A 21,315-nucleotide genomic window follows, 5' to 3' on the forward strand; every position below is an offset into this window, starting at 1 on the left:
ATCATATATCGATTCAGTTATCAATGATACAATGTCACTGATGCAATGTGAAAACATCCATACATTAAGAAGATAATTATTGTGAAATTCCCATGCCACATTTTGTGTCAACATTTCCGTCCAAGCACATCTACTTCCTGAACATTCAAACAGCACTAGCAACCCAGTGCCAGGTAGACAATGCTAAGCAGCCAAAAAAAAAGACAGTAAGTTTACTGATATCTTATAACAATCACAGGCCCATGAATTGAACGAATCGTATCGTGGCAGACTTTGTGACATCAGCAAATATTGCATCATTAGGACAATGGCAGTAAAGGAATGATTAAGGGTGCCTCGGCAGCGCGATGTGCAGTATTGAAGCCATTATTTGTTGTTTCTCAAATGACTTCATTGTTCCTAATTTTAGTGCTTTGTAAATAACCCATATAATAATGACACAACTAAAAATGTCGGCAGAAGGTAAAGTACCTGCTCTTGATGAAGGGAAGGTTGAAGCATGTAGGGCAAGAGGACAGACCCGCCAGTCTGTGTGGGCTCAGTATTATTTTCCCCTCCACTGTAGTTGGTGTTCAACGATGTGATGGTTGGTCTTTGTGGTAGGCCATTTGTCCAGACCCTCCTCCACTGTGATTGGACGCCTGCGTAAAAGTGACAGTGATGAGCGGCTGCAGCATTTTACCCAAAGCTGAGTATAATTTAACTCTCAGTGAACAAAAAAAGTGCCGCTGTGCCCCAGCACAGTCTCACAGAGCCGCTAACATGTCTGTAGAGTCTTGTTTTCTCAAAGCTGGACAGCTATGGCGACCATGAAGATTACTGTTTCTGACGAAGGCACCACAGACCAGCGAGATGCATCAGTGGAACACACAGACTAATGGAAATTGGGGGGATGGAGACAAAGGGCCTGTGTAGGTCTCTGTGGCATGTCATTAGTGAGGGAGAGGGGTTGACTTGCTCCATCTGACATTTACCAGTCCAACTGAAAATGTCACGGAATGCCAGCCTTTACCTCTGGATATAATGGTGCCTCTTACAGCCCACAGCTATTGATCCCAAAAAACTTTTGTCCATTTTGCCCCCCTCTCTTGTTGTTGCTGTCCACTGTCCTAAGGAAGACCGCCATCCCAGTGCTCCTAAATTCCCTCGCCCAGCCAGACCTTTCTCTGTGTTTGATTACTCCGTGCATTAGCAGCCTCAGCTCAGCGGGTGGAGGATGCCAGAGCAGTGCTGAGGACTGAGCAGATCCTCCTTGGGGGATATTTTGTGGATGTTTTGTTACAGTAACGCATGGATAATAGCTGCATACAATATGTACATGGCATGACAAAATGCCTGAATGCTGGTTAAAACGATTCTCTGCATGTTTGCCCGCCACATCTTTATATGAGTCATCAAGTCTCCACACTGATGTGGCTACAGTTGGTGCGTGCGGAAGTTTTTGTTCCACTCTTTCATTTCTTCCGTTTCTTTCCCACCTTCGGGGAAACTCTGGCTGTCTTTTCAGGTTAGCTAATTGACTGACTGACGCACAGAGTGGACCATGTAGAGGTTTGCCAACTTTGTCGGAAAATGAAAAGGGAAGCAGAGGGAGCTTTGTTGTGAGCCGGAAAAAAAAGACCAATCCAATTTAGTTTCCTAGTCCGTGCTCCGATGTGTCCCACTTCTATAAATGTCACATTTATAGATCTTGTTTAGTGATCTCTCACCACAGCGTGCTGGTTATCTTGGCCGTGATATAATTATTTAGTGATTAGAAATAAAGCGCCCGGCAAAAATAACAACCAAAATCTATTTTCTTGAGATCAGAGCAAGTGTGTCAAATACAAATAATGTCTTAACATTTTTTTGTGGTTGTAAGATAATTATTTTGCGATCCCAGGAAAACAAAGCAAATGTCGAGATCATTAATTATTTGGTGAGCACAAGTAAACAAATGGTAAATGGACTTGCTCTTGCATAGCGCCTTTCTAGTCTTCCAACCACTCAAATCGCTTTTACACTTCATGTAACATTCACACACTGGCGGCCAAGGCTACCATACAAGGTGCCACCTGGTACTCAGTCATTAAACAATCATACGTACTTACACACAGCCGTTGGGAGCAATTTTGGGTTCAATGTCTTGCCCATGGATGCTTCGACGTGCAGACTGGAGGCGCCAGGGATGAAACCACTGCTCTGCTTCCTGAGACACAGCTGCCGTAAAACAAAAAATGAGAAGCAATTACCTCTCAGGCCTTCCACGTGTGTACCAGATGTATTTCATATTCCTATTATCACATTTAAAAGGGAAACATTGTTGTTCTTTTTTTAACCTGGACCCTTTTTTCTCATGTTTTTTATGTCTAAGTGAGTAATTGAGACAACTATTTCTGATATTAGTCAAGTATTGAGAGAGACTGCTGCAGCCAGCAGCACTATGGGCAATTGTGCACCGTCTATTTACGTCCATTGAAAGTGCTTGTATGTGCCACTGACAAACTCAAATTGTTATTTGACATGTCTGACAGGATTACAGAGAGGACCCTACTGAGAAATTTAATGTTTTCTGTACCTTTCACTGGTTTGTTTGATAGTATTCGTAATCAAGTCTCGCTCAAGGAGAAATCTGGTTCTCAAATCTCATGGACTTTTCCATATTGTCAAAATCAGCTAAGTATTCAGCCCAGGGGCGAAAATAGAGACCATGTTTACACGAAAATGATCCGCTGAAAACGGAATTGTTTCTAATTTTCGTTTTGAAAAAGTTCCACGTTCAGACAACAACATTTGACCAAAAAACGCTGCAGTATACATGCCAGGCCAGTAGTTGGCAGTGTGACTTTGAAATGGAACACGCACCTGCGCACATGCGCTTCCTTCTACAGAGCGGTGATGTATAAACAAACAAAATGGCAACCACACAAACATTTGTCTGGACGGACGATGAGGTGGCGTTGCTAAAGTAAATCTACACTTTGCTGGAGAAGCGTTGATAAATTCAATGGGGTGAGCAGCACAAACAGAGCCCGGGAGTCCACCATGGTTGTTGTGATGGTCGACTTTCTCACGCATGCCTAGTGGAAATTGCATTGTGGAACCTGTTTTCAAAAAGCTGTGTTTTCAGGCTCCCAAAACGCCGCTGTCGTGTAAACTATCAGCCAAAACGCAACTTAAGTTTACCTTTTTCGGTTGAAATCGTTGTCGTATAAACAGGACCAGAGACAGTGCCGATAGTGCAGTTGAACTGGGGCCCGTTAGATGGGGGGCCCGTAGAAAGACTGGGCCCTCCAACAATGTGTTGGGTGGAGAATGGGCTCTCATGAGTGACTGCCAAATTGGAAATATGCCTGCGTTCAAAGAACTCTCATTAAATTAAAAACAGTGCTATTGGCTATGCCCTTGAAAAATGCTTTTTTTCCCTTTTTTTTGTTGTTAAACAGTCAGTAGCATCTTTAACAAAATTATTTGCTCATTAAAAAATAAACTATAAGACACTACTAAAATCGTTAAATTTAATTAATAATTTCTTATTTTCTTTGGTGTTTTTGTCATACACAGATATGCAATGATGATCATTGGGTAATGTGTATGTTGATGTCATCCAGTGTCAAGTCTCAAATCATGCGATAAGACGACATGTGCACAACGGCATATACTAGGGCCCGTCACAACCTTACGCCACTGATTCAGCCATGACATTGAAAATCTTTTAGATAACACTAAGCTACGTTTTCTGTACTCCAATACAACAAACTCTTCCTGGCACTCCTCTCTTCAACTCTCACTAATGTTCCCATCGTTGTTTTCCTGCGACAAGTCACCTCTCGCAAGATTTCAAAACGAAACTTCTCCTTGAGCAAGACTTTGTAACACACAAAACAAACAGTCAGGAAAGGGTAAAGAAAAAGGTTTCATTTCTTTAGGAGTCCTTCCGGTAATGTTATCAGACTCCTCTAATAACAATCTGAGCCTGTCAGTGCCAAAAACGACGACGTAAATTAACATGGCACAATTGCCCTTAGGGATTACATTGCAGCCTGTTTTGCTGCTGTGGCCGCCCCGGTCTCTCTCACCACTGGACCAATTTCAAAAATCGTTGTCTCCATTAATTAGGCACAAAAGATGGTAAAACAGGGTCAAGGTTAAAAAATAGTTAAAGTTACCCCTTTAACTGGAGGTCTAGAGAGGACAGGGAAGTGGTTCATACTTAAATCTTAGCCAAAACAATAACCGAAAGCAATCAGACCCTACTAGACGACGCATTCTTTACAGTGCACTGCTCTCAACCTCATTTCAAATTGAGCAGTAATCTCCTTCCCAGTAGCTAATGCAGAAGCTAATTATGTTGAAAACCACTCATAAGCATTTTTTATCCTTTTCTGCTTTGCTGCAGTGAATTCTTGTCTCACTTTTAGGAACTGAATTTAGATCCATGGCCTCTCAATTTGTTTAGGGGAGTGCTACTGTCTAGTCTATTTCTGTCCTTGCTACACTATTGTCCTCGGTTGACTGCCTTCACATCAAGTGCTGGATTTATTTGGCCACTCTGCCAGCTCAGGCAGATAGGCCCTGCAGCTACCACCCAATATGCAATGGCTGAATCCACTGTTAAGATAACTATAAACCACTATAACTGTCATACTGGTTTCAGTGATTGTTTTCTCTCTGGGTTAACATGTTTGAAGAGCTGAAGTTGTTTACAGATTGGAGGGGATAAAAGCCCGCCAGACTGCAGTTTCACTTCTTTTTGTTCCCTTGATTTTCTTTTGTTGGATGGATTGGTTTGTTTTTGCCGTTTTTGCAAGTTTGCGGTGTGATGTTCCTGTCCAACGCTTCGATCCAACAATCCTTCGATCCTTCTTCATCATTGTTTACTCGTCTTCTTCTCACACGTTAATTGGTGGCTCTGACTGCAGCCTTACATTTCAAAATCCATACCCAAAGAAGATTATGATCTTAATTAGCTATATCACAGCCCTGAGCGTATTACAAGTTTTTTTGCCCAGCAGTACACAATGCCATCAAAGCGATGGTACAGCTTTGATGGCAACAGGAGCTTGATTCAATTAGCTGCCACTTCTCAGCTGCATTACCTACCGTCTCCCTGGCTTCACCAGTCACTGTTATGAAACTCCATAAGTCGAGAAAATAGCCAGTCCATTTGACAACATGGGTCATGTGGTGCCATGCTTAATATATGTACTATAATAAGTTCAATAGCCACCTTCAGAAGCCAAAGAGACGATTGTAAAATGTTATTAATCAGGTCGCACCAGTGACGCTTTTGTCAACACAGCTTTACAAAAGGCCATGGATGAATTACTGAATGGGCCTATCAGGCACAGGCCCAGAGGCCCAAAGTGTTTGAAATGTCACCCAAATTAACACATACCGACCAGGAAGAGACTTAAATTACCATAAAGACACACAAAAAGACCACAAAGAGATGCAGAGGAACTGTGAAGAGACACAAATTAACAACAAAAATGGACAAAACGGCCACAAGGAGACACCAAGTCACTATAAAGCGGCACAAAATGACCAAAAAAGACACAAAATTAGCTCAAAGACACACAAAATGACCACAAAAAATGCAAGGGAACTATGAAGAGACACAAATTAACAACGAAAACGGGCAAAATAGTCACAAGTAGACACCAAGTGACTACAAAGCAGAACAAAACAACCAAAAAAGACACACAATAAGCTCAAAGAAACACAAAAAGACCACAAAGAGATGCAAACGAAGACACAAAATAACAACAAAAATGGGCAAAACAGCCACAAGGAGACACCAAGTGACACAAAACGACCAAAAAAGACACAAAATTAACTCAAAGAGATACAAAATGACCACAAAAAGATGCAAAGGAACTGCAAAGAGACACAAATTAACAACAAAAATGGGAAAAACAGCCACAAGGAGACACCAAGTGACACAAAATGACCAAAAAAGACACAAAATGAGCTCAAAGAGACATAAAATGACCACAAAAAGATGCAAAGCGACTGCAAAGACACAAAACAACAAAAACAGGCAAAATAGCCAAAAAGGGACACTAAGTGACACAAAACCACCAACAAAGACACAAAATTAGTTCAAAGAGACACAAAATTACAACAAAAACAGGCAAATCAGCCACAACAAGACAACAAGTCACTACAGAGCAACACAAAACGACCAAAAAAGACAAAATTAACTGAAAGAGACACAAAATGACCACAAAAAATGCAAAGGAACTGCAAAGAGACACAAAATAACAACAAAAATGGGCAAAACAGTCACTAGGAGACAAGAAGTGACTACAAAGAAACACAAAACAACCAAAAAAGACACCAAAAAAGACACACAATTACCTCAAAGACCACAAAAAATGCAAAGGAACTGCAAAGAGACACAAATTAACAACAAAAATGAACAAAACAGCCACAAGGAGACACCAAGTGACTACAAAGCGACACAAAACAACCAAAAAAGACACAAAATTTGCTTAGAGACACAGAATAACCACATAGAGATGCAAAGAAACTGCAAAGAGACTAAAAATAACAACATTTGGCAAAACAACCACAAGGAGACACCAAGTGACTTCAAAGCGACACAAAACAACCAAAAAAAACCCAACGAAAAATTACCTCAAAGAGACACAAAATGACCACAAAGAGATGAAAGGAACTGAAAAGAGACACAAAATAACAACAAAAAACATGCAAAACAGCCACAAGGAGACAAGAAGTGTCTACAAAGCAAAACAAAACAACTAAAAAGACACAAAATTACCTCAAAGAGACACAAAAAGACCACAAAGAGATGCAAAGGAACTGCAAATGAAGACACAAAATAACAACAAAAACAGGAAAAACAGCCACAAGGAGACACCAAGTGACACAAAATGACCAAAAAAGACACAAAATTAGTTAAAAGAGACACAAAATGACGTCAGAGACCCAAATAACTACAAAAAGACAAAAAGAAGACACAAAAAGATGCATCATGACTATTAAGAGATGAATAACCACCACAAAGTCTGCGTGTCTTCCTCCTGTGTAGGAGAGGTGATGGGGCTCTTTGCATATCTGTACCCAGGGGCCCGATGTCTCATAATCCGCCCATGCACAAGGCAGTTATACTGTGGAGTAGCTGCTAAGATATGCAAGTTTTGATTATGAGAGACTTTTTGAGTGTCCTATACTTGGATGTAGGATTATGGGCTGAGAAGAGAAGAGGTGGAGTTTAAGTTGTTTTCTTTAAGTTTAGGACAAACTTTCTTTTCAGCCACACTAACATTTGTACTCTTTTCTTATTTATTTCTGTCTAATCACTCCATCTTCTTGCAATGTGTTCACAAAGGTTTATGTGGCAATCAAAATCCGCACATTTCTGTCAAATCCTTGAAGTGTTTACTCCATTAAAGTTTATTCATTTGTAAACATCTGAACATTTAAATGCCTCATAAATACAGATTGCTATATTTTACTGTGTATTAAAAGGTTTAGCTAAGTATGCCCTCTAGTGTTGTCAAAACTCAGCCATGTGCAGGTGTGCTGAACTGTTAATTTATGCTTTTCTTTGCTTCGTAAAGATGTAATATCGATGTCAACAGGTGTCCTTGTGTTTTGTATCAACATGGTGACATATTTATTATTGGAGTGCCTAAGTGTGTGTCCTTTCTCTCTCTGCAGGTACATCCGTACCATGTACCTTGGTATACAAAGCCACCGGCAGAAGGAGAACCAGCGGCGCTTTTACTGGGCTATGATGTACGAGTATGCCGATGTCAACATGCTGCGACTGCTAGAGACCTTCTTAGAAAGCGCCCCTCAGCTGGTGCTGCAGCTCTGCATCATGATCCAGAGCAACAAGGCTGAGTGGTTGCAGTGTAAGGGCTTCCCTACGGCTCCATACGAGCAGCACTGGTGTCTAATTTTGTGTGTGTGTGTGTGTGTGTGTGTGTGTGTGTGTGTGTGTGTGTGTGTGTAGTTCAAGACATCTCTCATATCCTTCTTTTTTTTTTTGCATTGTGTCTTCCTGTTGCATGACGCCGAGATGCCTCCACATTTTCCACCTGACAATCCATTTTTCTGTGAAGTTCACGTATCGCGTTATTTACAGCGTGCAATATTCTCCACCGTTGTATCCAATTTCCAACATTCATCACTCTTGTTATTGAAACCTCTTTTACAATTCCAGTTTCCTCGTGCAATACCGCTCCCCAAGGATGGCAATTCAATCATAACAAGTGATACCCCTTCCCCTGTCTGGGTGTCTATAGAAATGCCATCAATACATTTGCTGAGAGGCACCATGCTGCTGCTCTGCAGATAACCCTCTATCATTTTTCATGCAGCAGGTTACAGCTCTGACATATCTGCTGTCTCTACTATTATACAAGTCTTAAGGAAACTGAATTGGTGCTCTAAATGGAGACCGTGTTGACTGAATGACCTATTATGATCTTGGTAATAATATGGCTTTCTAAAAATGTGATGGATTGCTCTGGCTGAAATAAAGTGTACTGTATACAGTGAGTGGAGTGGCAGCCAAGTCAAGATAGACCTGTAATTCTTTGGGTTAGCCTTTTGTGCTTAAAATGAAACTGGATTTTTCTTTCAACTTCTGGGGCCGGATGTATGAACGATGCGTACACACAGAAACCATGCGTATGCCCACTCCCACACATAAGCTGGTATTTCTAAAGGAAATATGTGCAGTGAGAATGTGTGCTGCTCACATACTCTTCAGACCAGGCCTACACATTAGCTGACATAGCTGTGGGTGATATGATAAGACGGAGATTGAATACAAGTTCAGAGGCAGATAACATTGTTTTAGGTTGTTTGCTAATTTCATTGATTGTGTTATTATTTTGCAGCTTAACTGGCGCTCTGTAAAATGTGTATAAAGTTCATTTTAAATTATTTATGAGTGATGAATTTCATCATTATTTTAATTGACATTAAAGTACTGTGAAGTACTTTATAAAGTCATTTTCAATATGAACCCTGTGAGTGAATCATTAATTATTCTTCTTACATTTAATAATAATGATGATTGAGATTTTACCATGATTGGTGGTGGTGATGATGATGGTTTGCAAAAATGTTGAATTAATGAATAAGTGTTACGGACGCTACAAATCGCAATAGCCGTGCATACTGACAGCTGCTCTGGCACTGTTGTAGATTGGACACAGCAGCCCATTCTCATTCCAAACTCCTCAAATACTGCTGCTTGGTCAGTGATTTTGGCGTTAGACACCGATGCCTAAAGCCACCTTTCGTGACGGCATCATACGTTGCTGAGTGGCGTCAGTTTGTAATGTAGCTGGGCAGAACCTTTCATGGTAGTATGACATAGCGTCAGTTAACAATGCGCACAGACAGAACCTGCTGCAGTGGTATGTTACACCGTCAGTTTAAAACTGCCAATTATGACGTAATATAAGGAGCTCAAAAGTCCCTATAGGGTGGGTGTGGGCAGAGGTGGATGGGTCCAACACACCCCAGACTTTCACTAGGGAGGCCAGCGTTTGCTTCCCACTTCCCGTATGAATTTTAATCCAAACCATGATGTTGTTTTTCTAAAACTAACTACGTGCTTGTGTTGCACAAGGACATAAACGTAAATACGTGGCATTACCGACGTTATACATTTATTTTGAAAAAGACTGCAGACACTGTACATTTCCTGTTACAACGGAAGTGTATTTAGAAAAGACACAATGCATTTAACAGGCATTAATTGACACAGTGTCCCACAACATCAATTAGAAGGGCCTCCCTAGTGTAATGGCTAAAGCCCTCGCTTCCATGCGGAAGGTCCAGGTTTCGAATGCTAATCTAGCGGGGATCCATCCAACGGCGATCTAATCTAATCCAGGTCCAGGGTTCGAATCCTGCTGGGGTTGATGTCAGCAAAGGCATGCGATCGCAAGAGGTTCTCACCGCCGAATCAAACGGGATCAGATAAGACTAACTCCGTGGACAGAAGATTCCAGACGTAACAAGCGGCTTCGGATTCTTCTGTCCCAGCACGTCAGCAACAAACGCAGGAGGATACCTAGCACATGATGCAGCACTGACAAAGTGGCCATTAGTGATGAGCTGGGATGAGAATACATGTGACGCAGTTGGTGAAATTGCACTTTCTATCAATACACAAACGAGTGTTTAGGGGCATTTCTACATTCACTTCTACATCCAGGAGGCTTGTGTGCGACCAGCGCCACAATGTTCAAAATATATAAAACAGAATCAGGTGTACGCACGGCTTTAGAAATCTGACAAAAAAAATGGATATGCGTATTTCTGCCTTTTTTGCGTACACACAGTTTGAGTCATGCTTCTACACAGAGTTTCATGCGTCTGACCCCAAATGTTTTTAGAACCATCTCACAACATCTGTCAGTATCTCTCAATGAATGTGTTTACATGGACATGAATAACCACTTTATGATCAGGTTTTTGGATTATAACATTTACGTGTTTGAGCATCTAACTATCTCAAGTCGCAATGCTTATGGGATTGCGCAGATTTAATTGTCTGAGGAGCATCATGCGAGATTATTTACAACACATGCAATTGGTCTGTGAGTTTCCTGGGTCGCTAAACCAGTGCCGTATAGTCTGGAGATGCTGCGAAGGTTAAAACTGAAACTGTGCATCAAACTTTGATAATTCTCAGTAATTTATCAGCTATAAATTGGGGTCCAGTGATTGGAACCTGACCATGGTCCACAGTCCTATTAGTGACCTCTGATGGGTGGAGAGGGATGGCAGGTTGCATGGGGGATGGCATCCCCCTTATCCCCCATAACTGCCCACTGCCTGTCCTACACAGTGGCAGTGACAGTGACAGACTGACACTAGTATAAAAGACGGTGTTACAAGAGTAGTGAAGCTGCTTTCAGAAATGACGCTCAGTAAGAAGTGTGTGTGTGGTTGATAGTGAGAGAGAAATGATGGTTGGCTCTCAGAGCAGACGTGGCCAAGAAATTAGCAGTTAAGTTGTCAAGTGGTGGAAGTGTAGTGTTCAATATTTCCTGTCGCTCTCATCACAGGCGCCTGTGCAAATTGACTGCAGTAATGAGTAACTGGGTTACTAGTGTTTTTCATGTATACGGGGAATATGAATGACCAGATTTCTCTGTTGATGTAAACACCATATCCTGAATATAATCATAACTGGGATAAGCTTTATGAATGGGTTATTAATGTCCATGTAAACACACTTTTTCTTGCCATTCTTAGTTGTTCTCTTCTTTTACTTTTCTCTCTCTATGTCTTTATTCCCAGGTGTTTCTGCCATGTCCTCCCTCCTGTCCCTGGCCTGGGTGCTAGCCTCTTACCACAAACTCCTGCGTGACTCGCGTGACGACAAGAAGAGCATGAGTTACCGAGGTGCCCTGGTGCACCTGTTCTGGCGCCTTTTTACCATCTCCTCACGGGTGCTCTCCCTCGCTCTATTTGCCTCTGTTTTCCACATCTACTTTGGCATTTTTGTGGTGCTCCATTGGTGCGCCATGGCTTTCTGGGTCATCCATGGCGGCACCGACTTCTGCATGTCCAAGTGGGAGGAGGTACTGTTCAACATGGTGGTGGGCGTGGTCTATGTCTTCTGTTGGTTCAATGTGCGTGAGGGCCGGACGCGGTACAGAATGGTGGCCTATTACACACTAGTACTGTTCGAGAACGCCATCCTCAGCCTCCTTTGGTATGCGTATCGTGACCCAGCCACCACTGACGCCTATGCCTCTTTTGCCCTCTGTGGCGTCTTCCTGTGCTTTGCCTCAGGTGTGGCCTGTATGGTTCTCTATTACGGGGTTCTACACCCCATGGGCCCCCGGCTGAGGGTGCTGGCCAGCTCTTGCTGTGCTGAGCTGCTGTGGGGCCTTCCATTACCCCCTGAGGCCGAGCCCATGGCTCCCACACCAGGCCCCCGTGGCTCTCAGGCCACCCCCACACGGGGTCTGGCAGGGGAGCACATGGAGTCAGATGAAACAGCCACGGACACCTGCCTTCCGGTTTTCCAGGTGAGGTCCACAGAACCTGTGGATGCAGCTGGCAGGCCCATCCAACCAGAGGGTCCTCTCATCAAGATAGACATGCCCAGAAAACGCTACCCAGCCTGGGATGCACACTTTGTGGATCGGCGCCTGCGCAGGACCATAAATGTGCTGCAGTACATTAGCCCTAATGCGGTGGGCATCAGGTATAGGGACGGTCCGCTTCTTTATGAACTCCTGCAGTACGAATCCTCCCTCTGAAGGCATCTTCTCCCTCAGCTCTGTCACCTCCTCTTACACACCACGATGCACATGCGTTTCCTTTCTCTCACCCTGCTCTTCCTCCTCTCCAGATATTATCTCTTTCCATGTGACACTCGACTCTCTCCCTCTCTCCACTCCGATCATTCAACTTTCCTGCAGGAGATGTGTGTTAGCCAACCGAAAATCTGTCAAGACAGTCTAAACACACAGTCATGATTTATTTTTGGAAAAAGAGAGAAAAATTATGAACCTACAGTATCTGATGTGATATATACATAAATCTCATATAAATCCCTCTACGTTGATGGAGGAGGGTTCTGTATGAGTGTGTAGATAACATATGAATGTTTCATTATGAAATGTGTTTAATGCATTATACTGTATTGGTGATTCAACCTGTGAATACTTGTGAAGGGCATATTGTATGTCCCTGTGACATGGGACTGGCGCAAAGCCTGATGGGAATGATGGAGGAGAGTCTCAGAGGGGGCAGGTCTTTGCACATCCCAACATTTACTGCCATTCTTTATGTAAATTATTGAAATGTATGATGATGTTTACCGAGTCGTTAGATTAAAAAAGCACTGAAATCTTTATCATGATACTGTAAATTACAGAAAGGGCACAATCACAGACGTGTCGAACAGAAGCACTTCAAAATGGATTTTCCCTCTGTGAGCGTATGTGGCTCAAGTGTATCCTGGCTGTACTATTTTTGTTCAAAATCCTAAATCGTAATCGCATCATGTATGGAAGAAAAAAAGAAGCACACTGACCTTCAATCAGTTCCACCCACATATTCAGTTTTTACAGTGCAGACTGCCCTCCGATGGAGGCAAGCTGTAACAGCATGCCTTACTTGGTCGCTCTTGCCCACAGTTGAGACAGCACACTATATTGAGACAACCACCAAACACAATGAAAGGAATGTAGAATGTAGTAGAAATGAGCACAATGTTTTCTAAATTGGTGGGTTGAAAATCATAATAAAAAACATTCCAAAGACTTTTTTTAAAGATTGTAAGTGTCTAAGGGTAGAAGGGTACAAATGTGTGTTAACGCACATTCTTGTTTGAAGTGCAAAGACAGCCTTCAAAGAATCCTCCACCATTCCCTTCTGAATCCTAGAAAGTACTTATACAACCTCCCTTTTTTGTTTTCTTATCGACAAATATTTTAGGTTGATTAATATATGCTTATCGGGTGCAAAGACTTGTAATAAGTTCTTGAAAAAAAAAGTCAAATCTGAGAAGATATTTCTATGCTATTATACTTCAGTGCGTATTTGTGTCCACATTTATAGTCATTGACATAACTATATTTTGCCAGAACACACAGTTTTTTACATGACGACAAAATGTTGTGCGGTGCAGTGTGAAAAAGGTATACTCCTCAACATCAGTGTGCCCTCAAAGAGGTTATACTCTTATACGGGTGCACGGGGCAACTGTTCTGGCACCCGCTAGCGCAGTTGAAACAAAGCCAAATCGCATCTTTAAGTACTGTCTGTACAATTTATCTGCCCCCCTTGAACCAGTAGAATGAGTCGTTGCAAAACGTGTGCCATCTCTAGGCCTGCTGAGCAGCAGTTACACACTAATGTACACTTCCCAGCTGAACCTGCGGGAGCTCTCCGCTACGGATACCCACGGGACGACCACTGTATTCACTCATGATAAAAATAATAGTGATTAATGAAAAAGAAAAAGAAGAGAAAAAAATATGCCTTCTAAGTCAAAGGAGTTTGACTTAAATTTCCAGAGAGGGCTACTGAACAATTCATGAGAAAACTGAATGCATTTCATACTCCAACTTTATCTATTTACTCAATGATTCATCCGAATATATAATGTGTGTTTTTTACATTGCAGTGTTTGGCATGACTTTAGTATGAGGCATTAGTACAAATGCACCCAGCAAGGGATGCCCAAGAGCCCTCACAAAACAGAGATTCCTTTCTCCTGGCTCACTGGCGTCCTGCTTAGCTGTGGCCACGTGTGCCTGCTAACACCGTACTGTAAAAAGCGGATGCCAAGTAAGTCCAGGCCAAAGGTGAGAGGGGGGTTTTGCCAGGGTTGGAAAAGAACACGAGGACAGATTGTGACAAAGGGCCTGACCGGAGTACCGTGTGTAATTCCTTGTGTGCTTGAGTGAGAAAGATGAGTGTGTACCTCTCAGCACATACTGTGCAACCTGCAGTATGTATTAGGGGATCTGAGTGTGCTTGCATGGTGGCGTGTGCGCATGCTCGTCCTGCGTGTCCCCTCAGCCCCTTTCCCACAGCTCTGTCCTCTTGCCGATTGTTCGGCTCCATCCTCGGTTGCTGCTCCGCCCTCTTCCCCGTCTCTTTGGTGCTGGGCCTTGGCGCACTCCCCGTGGAAACACTCTCACACTCTCTGGTAACTGAACAACGGGGTTGAGGCTGAACAACTGGAGATCCTGACATGAGAACATGCAATGAGGTACACTGCCATGACCAAGAGCTTCAACATCCGGGGTCTGCCACCCTTCGGCTTACAAAAGCGATGTTCAGCCCTAAGTAATTGAGAACTGTTGGGTCAGCTAAGGTGGAGCAAACATCCGACACACCATATGTATAGATATACATGAGTATGCAAACAACCAACTTGTTCATTGTTTACCATAGTAGCCAGAGTAGTTCCTCTCTGTTGTAGTGAATGAACAGCCATGTTAATAGTTAGTCGATTAATAAATAATGAATAAGTATTGTAAACTTTGGAAAAAAAAAACTAAGCAAAACAGCCAATACAGGGGTTCCTCAGGACCAACAACCAAGACCACTGAACCAGCTGACTCAGGGGTGTCTCAATGCAGTTCTCATCCCCAGGCATGTCCTCAAGGGTCTCCATTTTTTCCTTAACATAATGCATCCTGGACCACTCCTCGGCTGGGATTGTACCACTAAATTATGGTTTGCACATTTTTTTTGTTTTCTTGGGAATGCTCATTCTTATTATTGGGGTTGGGGGGGGGGGGGTTGGGGCCGTTTTTTGTGGTAGTTGGCTGCCTGGCGTATGGTGCATCCTTTCTAAACACTGCTGACCTTTTTCCAGACGTGGACACATGTCCAAATCAGGTGCAAATACACTGTGATTCATTCATTTGAGCGTGTGCGTGTGAGTGTGTGTGAGTGTGTGTGTGTGTGTGTGTGTGTGTGTGTGTGTGTGTGTGTGTGTGTGTGTGTGGGACGACTGTATTATATAGCATCATAAACACGATTATGTATAACTGGGCTGCATTTCATCTAGTGGTGCTTAATGTCGTAAAACGCAGAGTATTTATGCTTGCTTAACTGTGTCATTAGAATAGTGGTAATGACGGTTAATTAATTTTAATTAAGTCTACAAAGAGTCTATATGTACAAGTCTGGATTTTTATGAAACATGCCGTATATTTTACGTATTTCTACAGAACAATCATAGATTTTGCCACATTCTCTATCTAGTTAAAAGGGTTAGCTAGGAGCTGGTTAACGAGTGGGTTTTAGTTTAGTGTTTTTCTTGTTTTTTTTAAAGTTACACACGGGTTTCAAGAGCTAAGCTACACAGGAGTGCAAGTGGAAGCTATACAGTGTAGTATTCAGGCTGCCACACTATAGCATAAACAAGGTCACAAAGAAATCCCCTACAGAGAATTGTTTCTGTCAGGTTACCCGCCAGACTCCACATCCCTCGACAGCCGCAACACACAGCAAGAGCGTTTGAACAGCAAGCTTGTTCTTCTCAGTCCTTGTTGTGCCTTGTTACTTTGGGTGCTTCAATCCAGCCATGGCAGCCAGGTCCGCAAACAACAATGCCAATGTCTTTCTTTACTCGTTTCATGTGCCAGCACGCTCACTCAAGACGACGACAAACACCAAACAATATTCTCCCTGTCTGTCTCCCCGAAACCTGATCAAGCCAAGTTCTCAATTCTGTCAGCTCACACCTCAGTCGACGACGCCATTTAAGTCTTTCATCCCAGTTGTCATCCACAGAACTGCACTGTTTCCTAGTTACAGTGCTCCAACTAAACTTCACAGTGCGACAGAATCAAGCAGTGGGCGCAGTGTGAAACCCACTTATTGCTTCTGTCAAAGACATCGGAGAAAAAGTAAGGCAATACTGAACATCTTCTGTACTTGAACATAGGGTTTCCTCATCTTTATTAGCGAGCTGAATCTACGACAGCCCCGGGTTGATTCGGCGACGTACAATTAGCAGTTTGGACTGAGCTCAAAAGCATTAGATTTGGACTGTTTGATGGATAGTCTTAACAGATGCCAGCCACAATACCGAGCGATTTTGGTCAACGATTGTTTTGTACTTTTGTCTATGCCTTTACATCTTCTTCTGTCTTGCAATGATGAATGATTTGTAGTGCCAAGACGTAAACTTTCTGTGTCGTTTGTCTCGTGTGAAAAATTAACATCCTCTAGCCAAAACAATAATGCCTGCAGTTGGAATAAAAACACGGAAGAAGCCGATGATGACAACATGCGCAAAAAAGAAAAAAAAAAAACGATTACGTTGCATTTTCTTACAATGGAATGATGAAACAGGCCCGATCACTGATTCACTTTTGAATAACCTCATTTTCTGGTTTTCCCACCACCTCCCAGCATGCCTTTAGAAGTCATTGTGAGGTGACCCTCGACATTTAGCATGGACGTGCTCTCGACTGCACAACAAACCCTCTGATTTCTGCATTAATGTGTAGCAGCAGGTCATTGTAGTGTTTGACTTGGTTTCAGTCTGTACCTTTGTGTCATGACCATCTGTTTGACCATTGGAGCAGTACAGAAGATAAAACGGTGCATTTTCTTTTTTTTAAACGTTTAAACCTTCTTTGATTTCTGTTAATAACCTGGTGCTGAATAAATACATTTAAAAGGTGCTACCACTGTGGACTGCAGTCCACCTTTTTAGCTTTCTGATAGCATAGCCTTCCGGTTGACTGACAAACTCGCAGTCTCAAAAATGCTCGAGAGCTCGCACCTCAAATCCACACAGTTTACAGCAGAACTCAACTCTCAATGGTGCCATTTTGATTTTCCAACCTGCACAAAAAACAACTCTGTTCCTCTGTTCATATAATGTTTAATATACTGGTTTCAGCATACAGTATGTTTTTTGTTTTACTATGATTCAATCTGCACTAGGACTTTTCTTTCTTTCTTTTCTCTGAGAGAATTAAACTGGCAGATGATAAAATGCATCTTCTTGGCAAACGCACAGGAGCACAAATGTACTTCTGCTACTGGAATTTGGGTTAAAAAAATATATAGAACGTGATTGCTGTGTTGTAAATTCCTGTCATCTATATGTCCTTAATCTGTGTGTATCTATTTTTGTTGTTATTGTAGAATTGGCTGTAATATTTTGTTTAAAAATGGATTTGATATTCCAATGAAGCGACTATGGTTGTCATATTAATTGCTGCTGATTTTTGAAATTGTTATCAAAGGTGTTGGGAAATATTGCTTTGTTTATATTCAATCAATTTCTAGATTGTGTTAGCTTGTTGGTGTATTTCACAAATCTATCAGGATACTCCCTAGACTATATGATTTACGCGGGGTATTCAAAGAGTTGGCACAATGTCAGTGAGCAAAATTCGCTACAGTCTGTAGCATCTTTACGAACGTGTACTCATACAACCCATGTTGTGATCGAGAACATATAAGGAATGGTTTCTTTGTTGTTGTTAAATATAAAATGTAAGTAAATTGTTTCATGGAATCCCCGTTCTTTAAAAAAGCAAAACTGATGTCCTATTTTTGGGAACAATATGAATATTATTAATAACATATGGTGCTAAAGTTCTTTTTGTATGTTTTGGTTTTTAGATGAAAAGAGAAATATTATGCTGAAAATGTAATGTTAAGCCTTACTGTAGATTCATATATCAGACTGTTCATCCCAGAAGAGAAAAATAAATATAGTATTTGAAAGTGCAATATATCGGTACTGTATTCACATGCACGTCTCACATTTCAACGGATGAAAGCAGCTGCAACATGTGGCCCACACACAGTGAATGTGTCCTTACATAATGCTTGTGATTGGTTCATTTAGCTAATTAAAGGCCTGCACACTCACACAGGTGTTTTCATTTACTTTGATTAGACCGTCACAGGTTGAAGTTGTGTGGCTGGGGATTACTGTATGTGGTGACACCAAAGTGATGCATGAATATAAATGATCAAGGAAAGTGAAGACAATGAGAGAGATGACAGTCAAGCTGAGAAAAGGCTAATCAGGCATGATAAGTGAAAACACCTGTGTGGTTTAACCGCCTGTGGAACAGCTTTTAACATGGGTGCACTAAATGAAATCATTTTGCACATCAGTGATTATTAAGTAATTTCTTTTGCACAGTGGAACAATAAGTAAAATATAGATGTTAAGATACTTTTTTCTCTACTTGCAAAAGCAGTTCTCGGGTCAGTGGACTTAACCAGAGGATGAGTCTGGTCAAATGTTGGCATTATACGTCTCTACGAACCACAGATAAGGTACATTTGTACGTTGTTATGTAGCGATTACATTAAAACTTTATGTTTTAACAAGGTTAGGTTAGGTTTAGCCACAAAAACCACTTGGTTATGGATAGGAAAAGATCATGGTTGGTTTAAAATAGCAAAGCAGCGATGTCTTGGTAAAAAACAACAGCTTTTCATGCCACTATTCCCAGTGGAGAAATAGCGACAGGTCACTACAAAACTAAAAAGTTGCTGGAAACACAGCGACTGGTTGCTACAAAACAGGTTTACATGTTTGTTGGTCTCTAACAGCAGCTTTGCAGGCATCTCATTTAGGTCAGTGGTTCCCAACTGGTCAGGCTACAGGGTCAAGACTTTTCCTTAGTCATTAGAAATGTACACTGCCAACATTTTCTTCTGGCGACTGGGCTGGTCTAGAGTCATGCTTTGATGGGTGAAATTTTAAAATCTACAATGTAACTCTATTTTCCTATACTGCACATAAAATATTATCATTACCTACATTGATGCTACATGTATTGCTATTTGCACCTGAGTTAATTACCGTTACACGTAACACATTCAGACCCAATATCTGTAGTTTAGCACTAAGTAATTACAATTTGCCTAAAAAAAAAAAATCACAATTCACATAAAGAGGGCATCAACAATCAAAATGACGTTTCACAAATAACTGATACAACTCCCTTCACCTGCTTTATACACAGGTTTAGAAAATGGAGACCGATACATATGATTAAAATGTAAATACCACTGACAGTTACTGTATGTGTACAGAGCGTACCCGTCTTTTTGTGACTGGTCTCTTCATCGCTCTCGTATCCTCTTGCTGTATTTGTGCATGTTTTCTTTCTTTCTCCCATCTGCCTCTCTTTGTTGCCGTCGTTCTCCTTTCTAGCAAAACAAGGAAAGTAAATGGTAACTGTAAACAGGGTATTAAGACATTGTTTTGATGGGGACTCAAAATTGTCTCTCACTAAGTGAAACACCTGCGTTTAACAGTCTCAATGTGCCAGTAGTATTTTTAGACTTCTAGTTAAACTCAGGGCAAGACAGACTTATCTTAGCGGGAAGGCATTATATTTACACTTCAGAGATTTTTGTTCTTGCTTCTATTTTCCACAGGTTTAAATTAAAGGTTTAAGAGTTTTTTTTGCACTCAATTGATACAATTCTTCCAAATTGTGGTTGCAAATTCGTTAAAGTACAATAGTGAGTGAATCTCCTTTTCCAAGATAACCCATCCACCTCACAGGTGTGGCAGATCAAGATGCTGATTACACAGCATGATTACTACCCAAGTGCGCCTTGGGATGGTCACAATAAAAGGCCACTCTAAAATGTGCAGTTTGATAACACAACACAATGCCACAGATGTCCCCAGTTTTAAGAGAGAGTGCCACTGGCATGCTGACTGCAGGAATGTCCACCAGAGCTGTTGCCCGTGAACTGAATGTTCATCTCACTACCATAAGCTCCAAAGTCGTTTCCGTGAATATGGCAGTACATCCAACTGACCCAAGTCAAGATCATCTGAGACCAGCCACCCAAACAGCTGCAGTTGGTTTGAACAACCAAAGAGTGTCTGCACAATCTGTCAGACACTGTCTCAGAGAAGCTCATCTGCATGCTCGTCATCCTCACCAGGGGCTTGACCTGTCAGCAATTCCTCATCTTAACCGACGTGAGTGGGCAACTGCTCACCATTGATGGCGTCTGGCACTTTGAAGAAGTGTTCTTTTCACAGATGTTCCACTGCACCAGGCAGATGGCAGACAGCGTGTAGGGTGTCGTGTAGGCGGGTGGTTTGCTAATGCCAACGCTGTGTACAGAGTGCCCCATGGTGGCGGTGGGGTTATATGGTATGGACTTGCATAAACTATAAACAACGGCAGTTTCAATGCACAGAGATACTGTAACGAGATCCTGAGACCCATTGTCCTGCCATTAATCCGCCGCCGTGACCTCATGTTGCAGCATGTTACTGTTACATGGCCTCATGTTGTAAGGATCTGTGCACAATTCCTGGAAGTTTAAAATATCCCGGTTCTTACGGCCTGCATACTCAGCAGACATGTCACCCATTGTGCATGTTTGGGATGTTTTGGATCAGCATGTACAACACCGTGTTCCAAATCCTGCCAAAATCCAGCAACTTCACACAGCCACTGAAGAAGTGTGGGAAAGAATTTCATAGGCCACAACAACCTGATCAACTAGCAAATAGTGGTCACACCAGACACTGACTGACTCTTTGTGGTATTTGTGACCAAAACAAATGCATTTCTGTAGCAATTTCTGTAGCAGTCATGTGAAAATCCTGATTAATGTCCTTTTTTTCTTAAGATAAAACTGCACATTTTAGAGTAGCCTTTAACTGTGACCACCCCAAGACACACCTGTGCTGCAATCATGCTGTGTAATCAGAATCTTGATCTGCCACACCTGTCAGGTGGATGGATTATTTTAGAAAAGGACAAGTGCCACTGACACAAAGTTGCGACCACAATTTGAGAGCAATGTATCTACTCAGTGCATAAAAAAGTCTTAAATCTT

The 21,315-nt window shown here is 41.9% G+C and overlaps 1 protein-coding gene and 1 long non-coding RNA gene across 2 annotated transcripts in view; one reads left to right on the forward strand and one right to left on the reverse strand.

The window, feature by feature from the left end:
* Positions 1-18,248, forward strand: part of xkr6b (XK, Kell blood group complex subunit-related family, member 6b) — an 87,124-nt gene extending 68,876 nt beyond the window's left edge. The window contains exons 2-3 of the mRNA XM_050058912.1: positions 7,669-7,865; positions 11,281-18,248. Of these exons, the coding sequence (XP_049914869.1) occupies positions 7,669-7,865; positions 11,281-12,251 (1,168 nt within the window). The 3' untranslated portion in view covers positions 12,252-18,248. The remainder of the gene's footprint in view (positions 1-7,668; positions 7,866-11,280) is intronic.
* Positions 478-19,654, reverse strand: LOC126399113 (uncharacterized). Its single transcript, XR_007570855.1, has 3 exons — positions 19,544-19,654; positions 2,091-2,199; positions 478-641 (listed from the first exon to the last, which is right to left on the reverse strand). It is a non-coding gene; the product is annotated as an uncharacterized LOC126399113 (long non-coding RNA).
* Positions 19,655-21,315: the final 1,661 nt, after the last annotated feature.

Source organism: Epinephelus moara, chromosome 12 (assembly GCF_006386435.1).
Source record: "Epinephelus moara isolate mb chromosome 12, YSFRI_EMoa_1.0, whole genome shotgun sequence".
Taxonomy (NCBI): domain Eukaryota; kingdom Metazoa; phylum Chordata; class Actinopteri; order Perciformes; family Serranidae; genus Epinephelus; species Epinephelus moara.